The 19236-nt window shown below is 37.3% G+C and overlaps 1 protein-coding gene across 1 annotated transcript in view; it reads right to left on the bottom strand.

Annotated features, from left to right (window-relative positions):
* Positions 1-224: 224 nt before the first annotated feature.
* The window catches only part of GNAI3 (G protein subunit alpha i3), a 42136-nt gene continuing 23124 nt past the window's right edge, over positions 225-19236 (bottom strand). Inside the window, exons 2-9 of the mRNA XM_065907370.1 lie at positions 16785-16827; positions 16517-16658; positions 12156-12313; positions 10121-10249; positions 6935-7064; positions 6205-6358; positions 1505-1717; positions 225-1414 (exon numbers count right to left, since the gene is read on the bottom strand). Of these exons, the coding sequence (XP_065763442.1) occupies positions 1527-1717; positions 6205-6358; positions 6935-7064; positions 10121-10249; positions 12156-12313; positions 16517-16658; positions 16785-16827 (947 nt within the window). The 3' untranslated portion in view covers positions 225-1414; positions 1505-1526. The remainder of the gene's footprint in view (positions 1415-1504; positions 1718-6204; positions 6359-6934; positions 7065-10120; positions 10250-12155; positions 12314-16516; positions 16659-16784; positions 16828-19236) is intronic.

Raw genomic sequence — 19236 nt, forward strand, 5'->3', positions numbered from 1 at the left:
GGAAAATGGGTTTTGACTGTGTATCACTTATACAGATGTGACATAACAACCTCAGTCAGGCCAAGACTCAACAGTACTATTAACATCAAAAGACTTAAGCCCTTCAGAGAACCCTTCTACCTAAACCCATTCTCAGACAAAGGCCTAAGCACACTCAGCAGGGGCAAAAAACAGCAGATGAAAATATTTCCAGAAAGGACTAATTACAAAAAGGAACAAACCTGGACTCTTTACTCACCATTTTAATACTGCTGCCAACTATAACAGATTAAAATCTGTACACACAACAAAGTAGAAAAAAGTCCCAAAATCAATAGTTTCAACAAAACAAGGTACTGACTAAGGATTACTACAATCAACATTGCTACAGTAAAAACAATGGCAAACAGGGATTTGGCACCACATTTACAAAGTAAAAGCATGCACTTTTAATACACTTCAGATGTTTCTCAACAGAGAAGGCCAATGGAAGATGGAAAACATGGGGCATCTTTTACACAACTCCCTATGACTGAGACAAACAAGCAAGAATCAAAGTGATCAATTTAGCAGGCATGTAGCAGCAAAGTCACTGGTTCTGTTTGGAATTTAGCAATATACTTTTCTAACTGACAGCTGCCCTGGGTGTGTCTGTATCCAAGAAGCTGACTTTATCATACTACATCAGCATTTATCTAGTAATTTGGTGATCAGCATAAACTAGGTTAACCTTCAACCACAAGCTTAAAAAAAAACAAAAAAGAGAGCTAGAATCTTATTAGAGACTTCTTCAATGTAACTGCCATTTAGAAACCATAATGGTACGCTGAACAGGATAGTTAAGATAAATTTCATCCAAAAAACCTATAATTAGAGCCCAAATACCTGAAAAGAATTAAGTTATTATGGAAATACTATATTCTGACCATACCTAGAATTAAAAACAAAGAGTTCCTACTAAGAGGAATATTTTCAAGATGATCTGGTCACATCATGTGCATAGTTAAGATTGTTTGTGTTTTAATAAAGATTCACAAAAAAATAAAATTCAGTGAAGGTATTCTTCCCTTGATGGAAAAAAAAAAAAAAACTTGAAAAAATGAACTACTGGTGGTTTGTCAAGAGGGAAGAAGAAAAACAGTAAGCTACATATTGAAGTTCTGGAATGCAGCACCTCACTTCACATCTGCCCTAACGTTTGAGACTATGAAATCCAAGTCATGTCTCAGTGATCAAATCATACTTTACAGTTGCTCCAATTCCAATGTCTGACTTTAGCATCTCGTGTCAATTAAGAGTTCCCTAATACAGAAGATTGTGCTAAAAGAGTGCTAGGATTCTGCATGCTGCCGCCATTCCCTGGTCCCGTTCATGCTTGCAGCTGCCCAATGAGGCAGCAAAGGAAGTCTGGTCTCAACACTCCACACCATAATAACTAGAAAAGAAAAACAGCTGTAATTAGAAAAAGTTTACAAAGTCAAGAGACATGACTATAGCACTATAACTAAACTGTTGAAAGTTTTACCTTTTATTAACATCCACAATCTTCAATAAAGTCCACATTCCTTTAAGTTGTTTTTAATGATGACATCTGTTACAGCATCAAAAACAAACTGCACATTCTTGGTGTCTGTGGCACAGGTGAAGTGGGTATAGATCTCCTTGGTATCTTTTCTTCTGTTCAGATCTTCAAACTGGCACTGAATGTACGCAGCTGCTTCTTCATATGTATTGGAACCTGAGGCAGACACCCAATATTCTCAGTTCAAATTGTAACAGCTGCCTAAACTCAATTAAGTCAGGCCATCACCATTTACTTATGGAGAGAGAGACTATAACCCAATTGAAATAAACAGATTTCTATTTTTCTATAATCCTTAGGTTTTTCTATAATCACATGTTTCTTGAGTGCACAATCTCATTGTCAGTAAACTTATCACAAAGATCCAGGAAAACAAAACTTTTTTCCTTTTTCCCTTTTATTTGCATTTTTTAGTTTAAAAATTTAGAAAGTATAAAAAGAAACTAGGGAAATGGGAGGATGCATTTCCAGAAGAACACAATTGCTTAAAAAGTTAGAAAACTTGTGTTCCTTGGATCGATGTTGAAATAAACAATTCAAAAGGTAACTCATGCTTCTTTTCAAAATCATCCAGTTTTAAAAGAGCTTAGCCTCACAGCCTTACAGCAATAGTTTAAATAACCAAAGGTAATACAGCAGATGCAAAAGGGATAGGGGCTTGAATTGCATTTTATGGTATGTGAAGATCTCAATAAATCTGTTATTTCTTCAAAGAGGGGGTTATCCAAAGTAACCCTATTTCAACTACATTTAAAATTAACACTCTTAATCACCTGTTTCTGAAACAATCTCGTCAACTTCTGAGTCTTTAGAATAGCTTTAGAAATTGGCTGCAGAGCCAGGGAAACTCAACAAAGACAACACACAGTTGCCTGAGAATTAAGAGGCTATTTTCAGTGACATTAAAAATGACCAAAAAAATATCAACAACCAAGTATATAAAGAAGACTAAATAACAAAGGAAAGCTTAAGAAAAAATGACTATTATTTAAACAGTATTTTAAAAGAGGAAGGAAGCTAGCTTGGTAGGTGCTTGAATAAGATTTACTGAGATGTACAGAACCTCTGGTAAACTAAAGCAGCTGTTGTTCAGTCACTAAGTCATGTCTGACTCTTTGCAACCCCATGGACTACAGCATGCCAGGCTCCTCCTTCCTCCACTATCTCCTAGAGTTTGCTCAAATTAATGCCCACTGAGTCAGTGATGCCATCCAACCATCTCATCCCTCTGCTGCCCCCTTCTCTGCCCCATGAGGAATATGACAAGGCAAAAATTTAGACAGATGACCAAAACATGATTTTAGTTTGGTAGGAAGAGATACTGATACCTGGGAAATCAAGACTGTGAAAATTCTTAAGAAGAATGACAGCAATGGAAAACAGGCTTGGAAATTCACCCCACCCCCTATGGAAAAATGGCTAAGATATTGACAACTCTTTGCTGTGTGTGAAGATTCCCAGCTGAAACATTAACATCAATCCTTTACTTGTCTTAAGATTTTTCTCCCATTCTAAAATCTGGCTACCTTCTATAAACTTCACCAACTCTCATCTTCCTCCTCACTCTTAACAGAGACTGCAGTTCTAATTCCCTAAGAAAAAGTCGCTAAGAAAACAGGCCACAAGGGCTTTAAAACTACATCTCAACTTTTTAAGTTGAAATGAAACTCACATAACATGCAGTAAGTTTACAATACAGTGGTAGTGGTATTCAGTGCAGCCACATGTTATACAATCACTACCTCTCTCTAGTTTCAAACTTTCCTACCACCACAGAAAAATACCCCATTCCCATTAAATAACCATCCCTCACTCTCCCGTGTCAATTTCCTGCCAACCAACTTGCTTTCTGTCTCTATGGATTTGCCTATTTGGGATATACCATAAAGAAGGAATCATACAAATGTGGCCTTTTCTGTTTGGCTTCTTTCATTTAGTATAAAGTTTATAGTATTCATCAAAACTGTAGCATTATCAATACTTTGTTCCTTTTTATAGCTAAATAGAAGCCTGGCAGGCTGCAGTCCATGGGGTCACAATGAGAGAGACGCGACCAAGCACAAACACACATACCTAAATAATATTCCATAGTACAGATGTACTAATTTATCCATCCATTCATCCTACCTAGACTCTTGATTCCTTCTTTTCCCACCTGCTTACAAATTTTGCTACATCAATCACATCCACTTTTAACAACTTCTCTTTTGCTTTAGGATCTTACCTCTAAGCCTATAGACATTTAAAGATCTCTCCTTCCCCTGTAATCTAAACTGCTCAAGTGGAGGCTACACTTGTCTTTATTTCTTCACTTCCCACTAAGTAACTCACTGGTCCTGGCTCTGCTCTCATCATCCCACTGATAAAGCTCTCCATTGACAATGTTCTTCTAACTGCTAGCTCCACAAGACATTTTTTCAAAATGCATTTACTTTACTTATCTGCATATGACACTGTTGACAACTCCGCACTATTTAAACTCTCCTTAGTTTATGATACTTTAGCTTTCCAGATTCTTCTCTTTATATCCAATACTAACCTTTCTTTCTCTCCTGCCAACAGAGGCTGGTATTTGCTCCCATTCTATTCTTTTCTCTCCTCATTCTATATCATCACCCTAGGTCATCTCATCCATTTTCAGGTTGTATTTACACATGATCCCAAATCAGTATCTGTTATTAACCTTTAACCTCTCCCCAAGCTCCAAGGCCATATATATCTATTAAATATCTCTATCAGGATGTTTCAGAAACTTCAAAACCAACATTCCAAAATATGAACTCCTATTTAACATTCCTAAATGAATTTATATTTAGGAATGTACCAAGTACCAATCAAAAGTGCCTTTGACTCTTTCCACTTCCTTACCCTAACTACACTGTTTCACCTTATGATATAAAGCATTTACAGCATCTGCTCAGCTAACAAGAGATCTCCTTTCCTAGAAACACTTAATTCTGATCTAAAGGTCACAATGGTACAGCCCTAGTGCTCACGTTTGTTGACCCTAACCTCAACTGACTTAGCTAAGGGTTTTTGCCTTACTTAACCTTGGCCAATCAATCTGAACCTTGGGCCAACCAATTCCAATCTAGCCTTTTTTTTGTTTTGTTTTGTTTTTTTTCTGGCTGCACAGTCTTAGTTGTGGCACGTGGGATCTAGTTCCCTTACCAGGGATTGAACCCAGCCCCCCTGTATCGGGAGCGCAGAGTCTTAGCCACTGGACCACCAGGAAATTCCCTAGCCTGGTTTTTTAAATGGAGGAGATACAGAAACCATGACAGGGCCAACTTTTATCATATAAACGGAACAGGAGAGAGTTGGTAAGGAGAGAGAGAAGAATAGAGAAGAAAAAAGGAGAATAAGAGAGAAAAAAGATGGGGAAAGAAGGGCTTCCAGGGTTTCTGACAATATTTCCTAATCCTAACTGCATTTTTGAGAACCGGCTGCATTCTTGTCCTTGAATTCTATGATATGTCTTTGCACCTTCACCAAAAGTTTCTATGTACATATTGAAAGTCCTTACTAATTCAAGTCCCCTACTATCTATCTTTATAGGCATCTATTATGTAATCTTTTAAAATCAGTTTCTACTACATCACGTACCCCAAAGAATATCCTTCAGTAGTTCCCCCGTCTCAGCATGGCATACAATGCCCTCTACGAGCATCCCTGGCCATTTCTCCAACCACTCCGCCTCACAGTCTAAGTTCCAGCAATATCAAATTTCTCCTAGGTTTCAGAACAAATCATGTCTTTTTCTTTTGCACGTGAAGTTAGTTTATTAATGACGACATTTTGAAGCCAACCATTTTGATCCAGTATTTAAATAACAAGCTGTTTAATATTAAAGCAGAAGGTACTGTCACAATGCTGCAAAAATACAGCTTTACCCATAAACTTTTCACACAATTATACATTAAATGCTATTTTTATTTAAGCAAGGCACCCCTATTTGTTTTAAAATATGAGATGTGCTCTCCACTGAAATAGCAAATGAGGAGACTGAGATTTTTTTTCCTATCTAGAGCTGGTTTAAATTCAAGTGAAGCCACTGATGTCCTTACCAGTCATGGTACTTATGACAAATCATGTCAATTTTAACTGCGGATTTTTACATATGCTATTTTGTTTTCCTAAAATGTTTTTACTCCCCCACCTGACTGATGATTTCTAGTTCATCCTCCTATTCTCTCACTCTATAAGTGTCATTTCCTCTAGAAAAAGATTACATTGATCCCACTGAGGTAACCACGTCTCTGGTTCTTCTATTAATGAACATTTCACACTAAAATGAAACTCTTTACATGTGCTTCTCTCTATATATATAACAAATGTCAGTTTCTTGAGTGCAAAACTCTATCTTATCCTTGTTTTTTGTGAATATATTTATATCAAATTTTTATCTTTCTTTGCCTCAAAAAATGAGGACAGAAATATAAACATCATAAATATGATTATATCTGGAAAGTACTTTAGATTTAAGGGGTCTTAAGCACATGCTTAATGTTGATACCACTACAAATGAACATTCTCCATAAGGAGATACATACAATATTCAAAACGAATGACAGCTGAAGGAAGGTCATGAAAGTTTTGATTCAAGATGTATACCTCCAACAAAATCTGTCATGACCCTTTACCTGTGTATTCTGGATAACAGATAGTTAATGAACTCCTCTTTATTTTTTCCTCAAAAAGATCTTTTTTGTTGAGAAACAGAATGATCGAAGTGTCTGTAAACCATTTGTTGTTACAAATGCTGTCAAAGAGTTTCATGCTTTCATGCATTCGGTTCTGAGAAAGAAACAAAGGATGATATAGGTCAGCAGCAAAAAGTAAAAGTAGATTAACTGTTAATGAAAAACAGACCAAAAAGGGTTTATTTCTTTTCTTCTCTTTAACTATGCCACACAGCATGCAGGATCTTAGTTCCTCGACCAGGGATTAAACCCATGCCTCCTGCAGTGGAAGTGTGGCATCCTAACCCCTGGATCACAAGAGAAGTTCCAGACCACAAAGTTTTTAAACCACTGATGGGCAATCATGGAAACTAGTCAGATGCTGATAATACAAAAGCTGAGTCAGTTCTTATTTTTATAATTCTTGAAGGTTGGGAAGTGGGAATAAGGACTGGCTAATAAGAGACCTAATCCTGTCCATATACTCAGTGTGCTGTCATATCTCCTTATGGTTACTAGTGTATAGATCAATAATTTGAAAATTTAATCTCACTGACAAGGAGAAAAATTAAGACTATTAGGTTCTGGTTCAATGAGTAAATAAATGGATGCACAAAGTCTTCCTAAGAGTTACTTTCCATGTCCTGCTTGCGTTAGAAAGGCCTGTTATTTACCAGAAGTTCCAACATACCATCTCCTCATCTTCAGCCAGAACAAGGTCATAATCACTGAGGGCCACACAGAAGATAATTGCTGTCACTCCCTCAAAACAGTGAATCCACTTTTTTCGTTCTGATCTTTGGCCACCTACATCAAACATCCTAAACAAGGGGAAAGAATGCACAATTTTAGCAAGGTCACACACACACGCAGACACACATTTCTAAACTGAAATGGTTAGGGAAATTCCCACGATTGCATTTTCAAAACCCCATTTATAATAAAAAAAAAAAAAAAAAGACAAACAAGAAGCAGATAAAAATTATCTGTAGTTAAATGTAAGAGAACAATATGAGAAAATAAAGTTGAAGATCAAAATTCTCATTTTAGAGAAACAGTTGAGCCTCCACTCTACCAAAGCTTGTGCCAGATGTGCCAAAAGTAAGCAGAGCACTGAAACAGATTAAAGGAAGGCGGGAAAGACAGGAAAAATGAAGAGCTGAACAATCTGAGATAGTAAAAATAATAACTAACACTTGCCAGACACTATCCTAAACATCTTTGAGTACATTAACTCATTTAACCCTCATAACACTCCTGTCAGTATTATTATTATCCCCATTTTACAGATGAAGAAACTGAGGTGCAGATATGTTCATTTGCCCAAGGGAACACTACTAACAAATGGGGACTGGAGCTCTAATTCCTGTACCCAAGCTGGTGCCCACAACACCACTCTACCTCTCAAAACAATTTATCTCTTTAGTTAAAAGAGATAAAAAAGAAAAAGAACAATGAAAAATCATAAATCTCCAACTTGCATCCTGCTTCCGTAACTCTACTGATTCAAAATTTTGTTTTCCTTACTTTTTCTTTCTTTAAATTGAGTTATAACTGAGATATGTTTTTCTTACTTTAAGGAAAATATTTTCGAGATTAATTGCAGAAAAAAGTAAACTATATTTTATTGTAGAACTCTAAGAATCCAGTATCTAAACACAAAACTTAATCAGTATTTTCCAACTTCAAGCCTCATTCAACCTAATTAATAATAACAAAGCCTCAAAACTGTTCACACACCTTATGTTCCACCTATGATTAGTTTTAGCCCACTAATCCCTTCCAGGAGACTTACTCGATATTCTGAGTAAACCGCTGAACTGCTGTTGGCAGCGTCGTCTTTCACCACCTACAGTAAAAGGAGGACCTGCACTGCTATGTTTTTAACTGCACCAGGGTCTGAGGAGGCATGCACACACGTGTTTAGCTACTCCTAAGATGCATGTCTGAGGACAACAGTAAGATGTTCCAAGGTTAAACTCTGCCAAGCTGGTTCAGTGTGTCAGATCTACGGGACTAGGTGTCTATTTCCAGAGAATAGTTCCCATAGAGACTGAGAGAAATTTAAGACATAGTTGCGTAATTTTTCAGTGTATGTTTGAAAAGAACAGTCATCTCATCTCTTCGTGACCCAACTTTCACTTCGGCTGATCTTACGCAGTTTTTTGAAACTTTAGTCCTGACCCCTGAAATGAGGCAATCACAAGTTGGCTCTAATACAAGGTCATGTTATAACTTTTAGAAAAGTTAACATCACATATTTCACCATGGACCTTTCAAGGGCAGACACACACTGGTACACCAATAATTTCAGTATGCTCTACCATTTCTTTCTATAAAATCCGTAAAACTGGTAGAATACTGTGAAGTTCCCAAAGTGGGCTTTTCACACATATTAACATTTAATGTATCATTCACTAACACCAACATTTTATAAACATTACCTCATAACTGAGAGGCAAGTAAGGAATTACAGAATGCCTTGCATATAGCAGATGCTCAATAAATGTTTGAATAAATGGATAGTGGTTTTTGCCTAGAGAGAAGAGGAAAAGGAAGAAGTGATAGTACTTCATAACAAGATATCTACATGCCAGCAATAAAGTGTGTGCAGAACCTTAATTAGATCAGGCTATTAATCCTGACATAAAGAGACCAATAGGATTTACCTAACTAAAGATCAACTATGACATCAACAAGTTTCCCACACTAAATAAGTAAAGGTCATGGCATATTCTTGTTAATAAATTCATCAGTACTATGATAAGCAGCTCTTCTGCTCTAAAAATATTTAGCAGAACTGATATTTTCCTGCATCAGGCTTCAAATTCGTTTTGGTGTAGTAAGACTTCAAGACCCCAACTAGTGTCTAGTAATAGCTAAACTCTGTATGAATTTTGCACACAGAGTTGAAAGTTCTATGTTTTGCATACAGAATTCTATGAAACAATTTTTTTCAGAGAAAAGAATACTGAGAGAATCTGAGCTAGAAGTTACATTTGCATGCAATAATGCTGAATGTCACATTCTACATATAAGCATAACGAAGTAGCTAAAAAGGACGTCATATATTGAAGTGGGAAAGTTTACTCCTAAGCTCAAAGGTCACAAAAGCAGAAAACAGGAACCAAAAAGACAGGTCTATTATTAACACAGAGACAAGCTGAAGCCTATTCTAGAATTACTAATGCTGATGAGAAAATCCTCTGTTATTAGAATACTAGAATTTTCTCTCTCTAAAACAGTAACTGTTTATAAATCATCTTACCTCTGCAACATAACTCTACCCCTAGATCAATATTCCACTCTGTACATAGTATTAAGAATTAAGCTGTGCATTATACTGTGCACTAATCAAAGGCCATGACAATATTAGCTTCATTCCATTAAAGAGAAGTGAGATCCAGTAAGAAACGGTTGACACTGGTGAGAAAAGCACTTCTATTTTAATATCAAAATGCCAGAACAAAGCCACATAAACTAAACCAAAACACTACTTTCTATCCTTTTAGTATTGTTGCTACCCTTCTAAACGACAAACATTCAATACCTGTTTTGGTGATTCCAATAAAAAAGCAGCTGAAAAGAATAAAATTAAAGATAAAATAAATTGGTAACCACATGATTACTTTTATTGATATGTAAGTTCTAATTTAATTTTGAATTCAAATTGCTCCAAAAAGAAAAAATATTTGATGCTATTTGTAGAAAGAAAAAACACTTGGACCCTTAAAACAGCCAAATACTAGCAGATGAATATAATTATAAATTTCTGAATCAAAGAAAGTTGCCTAGATAAATTTTACCCTGATTAACAGATACTAACTAAAGGAAAATATCTGTGTTTGGCATATCTAGAAAAAGGCTAGTGACTTACTTGAAGTATAGGTCTTTGAAAGTGAAATGTGTTTCCACAATGCCTGTGGTCTTCACTCTCGTCCGCAAAACGTCTTGCTGAGTTGGAATGTAGTTGGTTTGGGATATTCTATCCAAATCATTTAGGTAACTAAGTAAGTAAAATACACATTTATTTTTACCTAGTAAAGCCAACCTAGTAAAGCAGAGCAAGTCAACAGACTAAACTAGTTCCTTGCTGAAAGCAGAACCTGTACCTGTCACTAAAGTGGCAGAACAAATCAGATCTTCAGTATTTCAGAAATGATGAGGGGAAAAAAGGGTATCTAGCACAGGACAATTAAAGTAGATTCTTTATACACTACACAAAAGTGGTATTTATTCTACCAAAATTTAACTGTGAAAGCCAATTAAAAATCATGAAAACATTATTCTTAATAAAGACTCCTGAAATTTAATACTAAATCAACTGTGTACGGCACAGTACAAAAATCCAACCAAACAAAAGCCCTCAGACATTTAAACTAATGGGTTGTTTGTCTGTTTAAACATTTGCCGGGACATTAGAAATGCTATTTGAATTATTAAAATTAAAAAGAACTACTAAGCTCAGTAAGAATGAGTATTTATTTTCTCCTGTTTTCATTCATGAAAGAGAAAAGTTAAAAGATTTCTTTTTAATCTAAGTCAAAAACAAATAAATACCTCCAAAGAAACTTCACTTGTTCAGTGAAATGATTTAAAAACTGCTTCAAAGCTGAATTAAATTCTTCACAATTTCAGCCCCCCCCCCCCGCCAATTTTTTTTTTTAAAGAAAAGTTGATACCATAGTAAGTGAATCATTAATGACTATCTATAAAACTTAGTAGGAAATGGCAACCAACTACAGTATTCTTGCCTGGAAAATTCCATGGACAGAGGAGCCTAGTGGGCTATAGTCTACGGGGCTGCAAAGAGTCAGATACGACTCAGCATGCACACACGCACAAAACTAAGTACCATCATTAATGTTAAGGAATCAGTCAAGCTTAGATCAGCAATTATGGGAAAAAAAAAACAAAAAACTCTATAAATCATGTGTCTTCAGGTATAGTTAGAGGATTCAGAGCTTACTGAATGCATGTTTTAAAAATTACAATCTAGCTTTGATGAATACGGAGAGAATTCTAGAACCCTGACATGTTTCCAAAGTCAAGTTTTCATTTAAAAAATACATTTCTCAAATATTATTTAATTTCTTCTTATAACAATTTAAGCTAGAATGATAGGAAAAGTAGGAGAATATAATATTGGAAAAAATACCTTAATGCTTAGAAATGCCTTCATTTAGTACAAAGATGAATACAGGTAACAAGAGCACACCAAGACTCCAAAACAACATTAAGAAAAAACCCACACATTCTGAATATAGGTCTTATAAACACACTGTACAAGAAGCAATATAAGACAACATGCAATAGCTTAGCAGAAGTATTAATTACAAATTTTCTAAAACTATGTAACGCTCAAGAGAATTTTTTTTAACAAACAAAGGCTTCAACTTTGTCCCAAGACTCAACATTCCCCTTCTATACAAAGCCTATTACTGTGATCTAGACAAAAGATTTTTAAGTGGTGACTAGTACCAGAGAAATCCATAGTGCAGCCCAGCCACAGAGAGTTGTGTGCATAAAAGGGATATCACAATTTTAACTTCTCTTGTTAGCTGGCAATCAATGTAAAGCCCTTATGCAGAGAGAACTTACTGAGTTGAAAGAAATTCAGGAGTCAGCTGCAATAGATTTCTCTCCTCTCACTTATTTACTAAAAATGACCACAGAGCTACTTTAATGATGCCAAGTCTCCCATTTACATTCCAAGAGGAAATATTTTTCTCCAAGCCACATAAAATGACCAATGGCTCTATAACCCTAAACTGAAACAATTTTTACAAACATATCCTACAGAATTTTAAGAGTGTCTGTTCCTAAAACATTTCCTTAAGAATAGACACTAAACTTTCAATAGGGTCACCAAGATACTTTCTGTTTTAGTTTCACAGGGAAAAATTACTTACTATGAAGCAGAATCATTGAGCTGATATTCCCTGGATCTGCTGAAGCAAGCTTGCACCCCACCATCTCGCCATAACCGTTTAATCACTCCTGCTAATTCTGGAGTCATGACTCCTTCTTCGGCACTGCCAGCTAAAACAAACAATTGCCGGGCATCGTCCTGAGGAAAGCATTTAAGGGAGAGAGACAGATGATTCTCTATTTCTTGAAGACTTAATAAGTGTCTCTTTAACACACACATGCAAATATACAATACATGGTAACTAGCTCTAAAAAGAGACATGAAAGAGACCTTTCCTGGCAGTGTAGTTTGAGAGAATTTACAATGAAGCCTGTCTCCTCCCTTCTCACTCCACTACAGTCAGAATTGCAGAGCAGAGGGATGATTTCACTCCCACTCCCACTTCTCACACTACCATTCCCTGAAAAGATCTCTCCTGACGGTCCTACAAATCTCCATGCAAGTTACTCCTGATTTGACAAAAAAACTGGTCTGTGAGACAGGCACATGGACTACATCCCTATTCTGTTAAAGGAAGCCTACAATAAAATAGAAATTAAAAGACTAGCAGGCAAAAGGTAAAGTCTAAACACATCAAAGGGAGTAAAATGTTAATCAAGTTTAAAGCAACACTGTTCTCTTTTTCCCCACTAAATCTCAGACAGAAGAACAGGAAGAAGAAAAGACTGAAGCATTTACGGAGTCTGGATGTCTAGTGGGAGAAATAAATCCCTAAGGGAAAAATTCAGAGTCTCCAGGTTTCCCTGAAGTATAATAATCTTCTAAACAAGAAAGAGGAAGAAAGGTAGAAGAAAAAGAAAGTACCACAAAGAGATTTGATCAAAATTTCCTCTGAGTCACAGGCACAGCTTTCTAAGTGGTTATAGTTTTAAAAACTAAGACACGTGAGAGATAAAGAGGACAGAAAGGGCTGTGAGAATTGTGACTGCTTTGCTTTATTCTACCCAGCCCTGCTTGTCAGATAATTTAAAATAACACAGATCTCATGGGATGATTTCCCTACCTTGAATCTAATATTTATCTATCTCAGGAGATTTTTAATTAACTGTAAGAACGCAACTGCTAAACAAATCCGTAAAGAAGTAGTAAAGGGGAAAGGGGAGCAATCAACTATATTACAAGTAGTCGGGTAATATTCTTCTTTTGCGATTCTTTCCACTATTTTTCTTAGTAATATTTTAGAACCATCCCTCTCTAATAAACTTAATCTAACATCTATATTCCTCTCCTCTATCTTCAGAGATAACAATTTTATAAAAAAGGAACGAATGAGAGAAGCTCAAAAATTACACAAACTGGCGATGTACTCAACAGAGGGCATGTCCTTCTATGTATATGGTATAAACCCACGGACTGCAGGCTACCAGGCTCCTCTGTCCATGTGATTTTCCAGGCAAGAATACCGGAGTGGGTTGCCATTTCCTTCTCCAGGGGATCTTCCTGACCCAAGGATTGAACCTGGGTCTCCCGCACTGCAGGCAGATTTTTTACTGTCTGAGCCACCAAGGAAGTTATATATGGTATACTGCCTTATTTAACATTTAAAGATTTTATAGGGACTTCCCTGGTGACTTAGTGGTAAAGAATCTGCCTGCAAATGCAGGAGACACAGGTTTGATCCCTAATCCAGGAAGACCCCACATGCTGCCAGAGCAACTAAGCCCATTTGCCACAACTACTGAGCCTGTGCTCCAAAGCCTGGGAGCCACAACTACTGAAGCCCACACGCCCTAGAGTCCATGCTCCACAACAAGAGAAGCCACAGCAATGAGAAGCCCATGCACCACAACTAGAGAGTAACCCCTCACTCACAGCAACTAGAGAAACACCTACGCAGCAACGAAGACCCAGCAAAGCCAAAAATAAACCTAAATTTTTTTAGTTAAAAAAAATAAAGACTTTATAGTCCCTTGGTTCTGAAATTTGACCTATACTCAGGCAAGTATTCAAAACCTCAATAAGTATTAGTGTTTTTAAAAACCATGATTCTAATTTTAGAAACTTTAAAACAGAGATACTGCTACATATTTTTGCTGTCTTGACTTTGTTAAGTTTTAGGAGGAAATATCTTTCCTTTAACCCCTTCCAGAGACCTACTCCTGCTTGTCCACAAAAACCCTCTTTTATAGGTCCATAAAGAGGCCCCTCTTTTCAGTTATCATCACACCTCCACCTATAAAGCAGATATGAAAAAACAACCTATCACACATCAGCTCTATGCTTTTCCATTCCCTCTCCTACCAACTATAAAAAAACAGCAAAAGAGAAGAGGAGCTATAAATATAAATCCTTACATATGAAAGAAAAAAAAGAAACTTCAAAAAATTATACAGGGTTGTAGATTATGATGAGTAGATGCTGGAAGGCTAGGTGATTCAGCAGACATGAGAGGAATTAACAATGTCAACTGCATCTGGTGACACAGGAGTGTTAGGACCTGGAGATTAATGGTACTGATTTAATCAAGAAAGAAATGTAAGGAAGAGGGATAGTATGGTGTGAATGATTGTATCCCCCTCAAATTTCTATGTTGAAATCCAAGTGATAGTTTTAGGAGGTAGGCCCTCTGGGAGATGCTTATGTCATCAGGGTGGTGCCCTCACGAATGGTTCGTGAATGCCCTTATAAAAGAAGACTCCAGACAGATCCCTTCCCCTCCTGCCTAGTGAGGACACAACAAGAAGTCTGCAACCTGGAAGAGAGCTCTAACCAGATCATGCTGGCACCCAGTTCTCAGGCTTCCAGCCTTCAGAAGTATGAGGAATAATTTCCAGCTACTAAATCTGTGGCATTTTATTATAGCAGCCTGAACATTCTAAGACAGAATGTCAACTGCATCTGGTGACAAAGGAATGATGGGACCTAAAGATTCATAACAACTAATTTGATAGAGGAAAGAAAGGAAAGGAGAAGGAATGGCCAGGAGGATAGAAAGGAGACCAGATAGTGAGAAATAAAAAAGGAGGAAACTAAGTAAATAATTGAGATGGAGAAAAAGCCAACAAAGAGAGGGAGGAGAGGAAGTATTACTAACCAGTTACTGGATACAGCAAATATGACAGAGAAACAGAGTTGGTAATAAGAAGGAATGAGAAAAGAGAGGAAGAGAGTAAGAACACAAGAAAGAACTGGTAGATGGGGTAGAGAAGAAGGAAGAAGACAGGCTGATGAGAGAAGGGACAGAAAGGAATAAGACAAAAATAAAGACTTCGTTTATTCTTGTCTCAGCTACCACATTTTTCCTGCTCAGAGAGTTAGAAAAACAGTCTCTAATTTCTGTGATATGGAATTTCTACAAAAATATCAAAGTCATGCCCCACACATTCCTCTTCCCTTTTTCTTCTCTCCAATCATTTTACAATCCTCATTACACCTTCCCTTCCTTCATTGCACCTCCAGACTTCCTAGTCTAACTATCAATTATAACCATCCTTTTACTATGACTCCCTCCAATACTTTTCCCACTTATTTACAGAATATTAATTTGCATTTGAAAAGTTGACAGTTGCTTAGAAGAGTTCCTAAGCTACTTTACAGACATAGAGGCTTTTGCCTTTCCAGGCAGTCTCCTGAAGTCATTCATTTCCTTTTATCGACCACAGCATCTAAGTATGACTGATAATGAACAAAGCTGATGACTCCCTTAGTTCTAGGAAAGCGTTACACATTCCCAGGCTTCTCTTGGAATTTAGCTAATGATGATATGAAAAATACTGCACCCTCATTTTGGCCCTCTCCCCACTGTATCGAATATCTTAATTTGCAAACTACACTTTCAGGGCCCAATAAGTATTATAATCAATCAACACAACTTATGAATATCTGACACTGCAAAAATTATACTAGGACATGGTAAAACTCAATTCTATAGCCTACAGTACAGAGTAGTATAAGGATAGAGTATTCTTGAATATTGGAAAATCACCTCTAAAATCAAGACTTAGTGTTCATGTCCTTCTCAAGTTTATCCCAGAGACTGGTATTTGTTTTCAATCTCTACACCTCAGAAAGCAGAGCTAATTATCCTGATAACCTCTTTTAGATCATTTTAATTTATTATCATTTACTACTACAAAAGTCAACAGCACTGTAAAAGCAGCAAGTGAATAAAACAGTTACCACAAAAACCTACAGTATATCCACAGAATCCCATTTCCTAGATTTATACCTCTGGCAGTAATCAAATATCTCCTAAAGTAGATTGTTAACACATCTCAAATGAGCAGACAGTACTTTGCTACATCTTATCACTTACATTTATTTCCCTAAAACATGAAGCAGATTTTACTTAACTGCATCTACTGAAAAAGAGCAAGTAAAGAGGAAATGAGAAACACTTACTGCTCTGGCAGCTTCCCCAAAGTCAATCTTTAGCCGTCCCATGGCTCTTATGATTGCAATGATGGACTGTATAGTATTGCTGTAGACAACTACTTTATATTGTTTACATTCTTCCTCTGAATAGCCATCTTCATGAATGATTCTTTAAAAAAAAAAAAAGAAAACCACAAATCATTACCATGGAACTAAAATGAAAGACACTATGGACTTTTACGCATTTTGAGGAAATGTATTGAACAGTTTTACAAAAGACCATGTTCCAACTCACTTCATCTGTTTCACAATAGTGCTTTTGCCAGATTCTCCAGCACCTGAAAGAAGAGAAAACCAGACTTTGAGTTCATCTGTAATCCAGCTCAAAAGTATGAAGTCAACATGAGTGATAATTCTAGATTAACAGAAACCACAGGTCCCAAGGAAAATTTTGATTAGGTTTTTCTATCAGGAAAAACTACAAAGCTTCTCCATTCGAGACTTCACACACACACACACACACACACACACACACACACACATATTTTTTTTACTTTCTTCAGCAACCAAATATAATTCATTGAAAGTGTCTCAGTGCCATCTTGATATAATTTGTAAATAGCAGGCATTCTAAAGGAGATATGGCAACATAAACACCTCTACAAACTCATCATCTACATGAAACATCATGCATGAAAAAGATACTGAATACAGGCAAAAAGCAAATGATTATTTTTTGGCTTATTCACTTTCACTAATTCCTCTGTCGATATCCATGAACCTGAGAAGAAACTTCCACCTTAACAAATCCAATGGTCAATTCTCGGCGAGACTAAAGAGTTCAAACCAGAAGCAGAGGGGGCACTGTCTCTACCACCTTTCCACTGTGCATTCCCTCAAAGTCACACTTCCCTCCTCAGCCACCTAGAGTCACTTTAATAACCTCAGATGGGTCCCCTGAGCTCCTTGACATTCCACCCCCACTTCCCTTGTGAACTCACTCTCTTACTTCCCAAGATGCCTATCTGACACCACCTCCTCTCTCCCAAACTTTACAAACCCCTTCCCACTCTGACTCTCAGCTAATGATTCCGCCTCCTTCTTATAGGAAAAAGTAAAGCACTCTGAAAAAATTATCTCATTTTCCCATAACCAAACCCTTCAATCTATCTCAGTTCAGTCACTCAGTTATGTGCGACTCTTTGCGATCCCATGGACTGCAGTACACCAGGCTTCCCTGTCCATCAACAACTCCTGGAGCCTACTCAAACTCATGTCCATTGCATCGGTAATGCCATCCAAACACGTCATCTTCTGTCGTCCCCTTCTCTTCCTGCCTTCAGTCTTTGCCAGCATCAGGGTATTTTCCAGTGAGTCGGTTCTTCACATCAGGTGGCCAAAGTATTGGAGTTTAAGCTTCAGCATCAGTCCTTCCAGTGAATATTCAGGATTGATTTCCTTTAGGATTGACTGGTTGGATCTCCTTGCAGTTCAAGGGACTCTCAAGAGTCGTCTTCAACACCACCATTCAAAAGCATCAATTCTTCAGTGCTCAGCTTTCTTTGCAGTCCAACTCTCACATCCATACATGACCACTGGAAAAACCATAGCCTTGACTAGACAGACCTTTGTTGGCAAAGTAATGTCTCTGCTTTTTTAAGGTGCTGTCTAGGTTGGTCATAACTTTTCTTCCAAGAAGAAAGCACCTTTTAATTTCATGGCTGCACTTACCATCTGCAGTGATTTTGGAGCCCCCAAAATAAAGTCTGCCACTGTCTCCCCATCTGTTTGCCATGACATGATGGGACCTGATGCCATGATCTTAGTTTCCTGAATGTTGAGCTTTAAGCCAACTTTTTCACTCTCCTCTTTCACTTTCATCAAGAGGCTCTTTAGTTCTTCGCTTTTCTGCCATAAGGGTGGTGTCATCTGCGTATCTGAGGTTATTGACATTTGTCCCGGCAATCCTGATTCCAGCTTGTGCTTCATCCAGCCCAGCATTTTGCATGATGTACTCTGCATATAAGTTAAATAAGCAGGGTGACAATATACAGCCTTGATGTACTCCTTTCCCAACTTGGAACCAGTCTGTTGTTCCATGTCCAGTTCTAACTGTTGCTTCTTGAGCTGCACACAGATTTCTGGAGGTCAGGTAGTCTGGTATTCCCATCTCTTGAAGAATTTCCCACAGTTTGTTGTGATCCACACAGTCAAAGGCTTTGGCGTAGTCAATAAAGCAAAAGTAGATGTTTTTCTGGAATGCTCTTGCTTTTTCGATGATACAATTTAATGTATGGCAATTTGAACTTCCGGTTCCTCTGCCTTTTCTAAATCCATCTGGAAGTTCATGGTTCACATGGTTCACATGGTTCACATACTCCTGAGACCTCCTGGCTTGGAGAATTCTGAGCATTACTTTGCTAGTGTGTGAGATGAGTAAGGTTGTGTGGTAGTTTGAACATTCTTTGGCATTGCCTTTCTTGGGGATTGGAATGAAAACTGACCTTTCCCAGTCCTGTGGCCCCGCTGAGTTTTCCAGATTTGTTGGCATATTGAGTGCAGCACTTTGACAGCATCATCTTTTAGGATTTGAAATAGTTCAACTGGAATTCCATCACCTCCACTAGCTTTGTTCGTAGTGATGCTTCCTAAGGCCCACTTGACTTCACATTCCAAGATGTGTGGCTCTAGGTGAGTGATCACACCATTGTGGTTACCTGGGTCATGAAGATCTTTTTGTATAGTTC

This window comes from Muntiacus reevesi, chromosome 1 (genome assembly GCF_963930625.1).
Source record: "Muntiacus reevesi chromosome 1, mMunRee1.1, whole genome shotgun sequence".
Taxonomy (NCBI): Eukaryota; Metazoa; Chordata; class Mammalia; order Artiodactyla; family Cervidae; genus Muntiacus; species Muntiacus reevesi.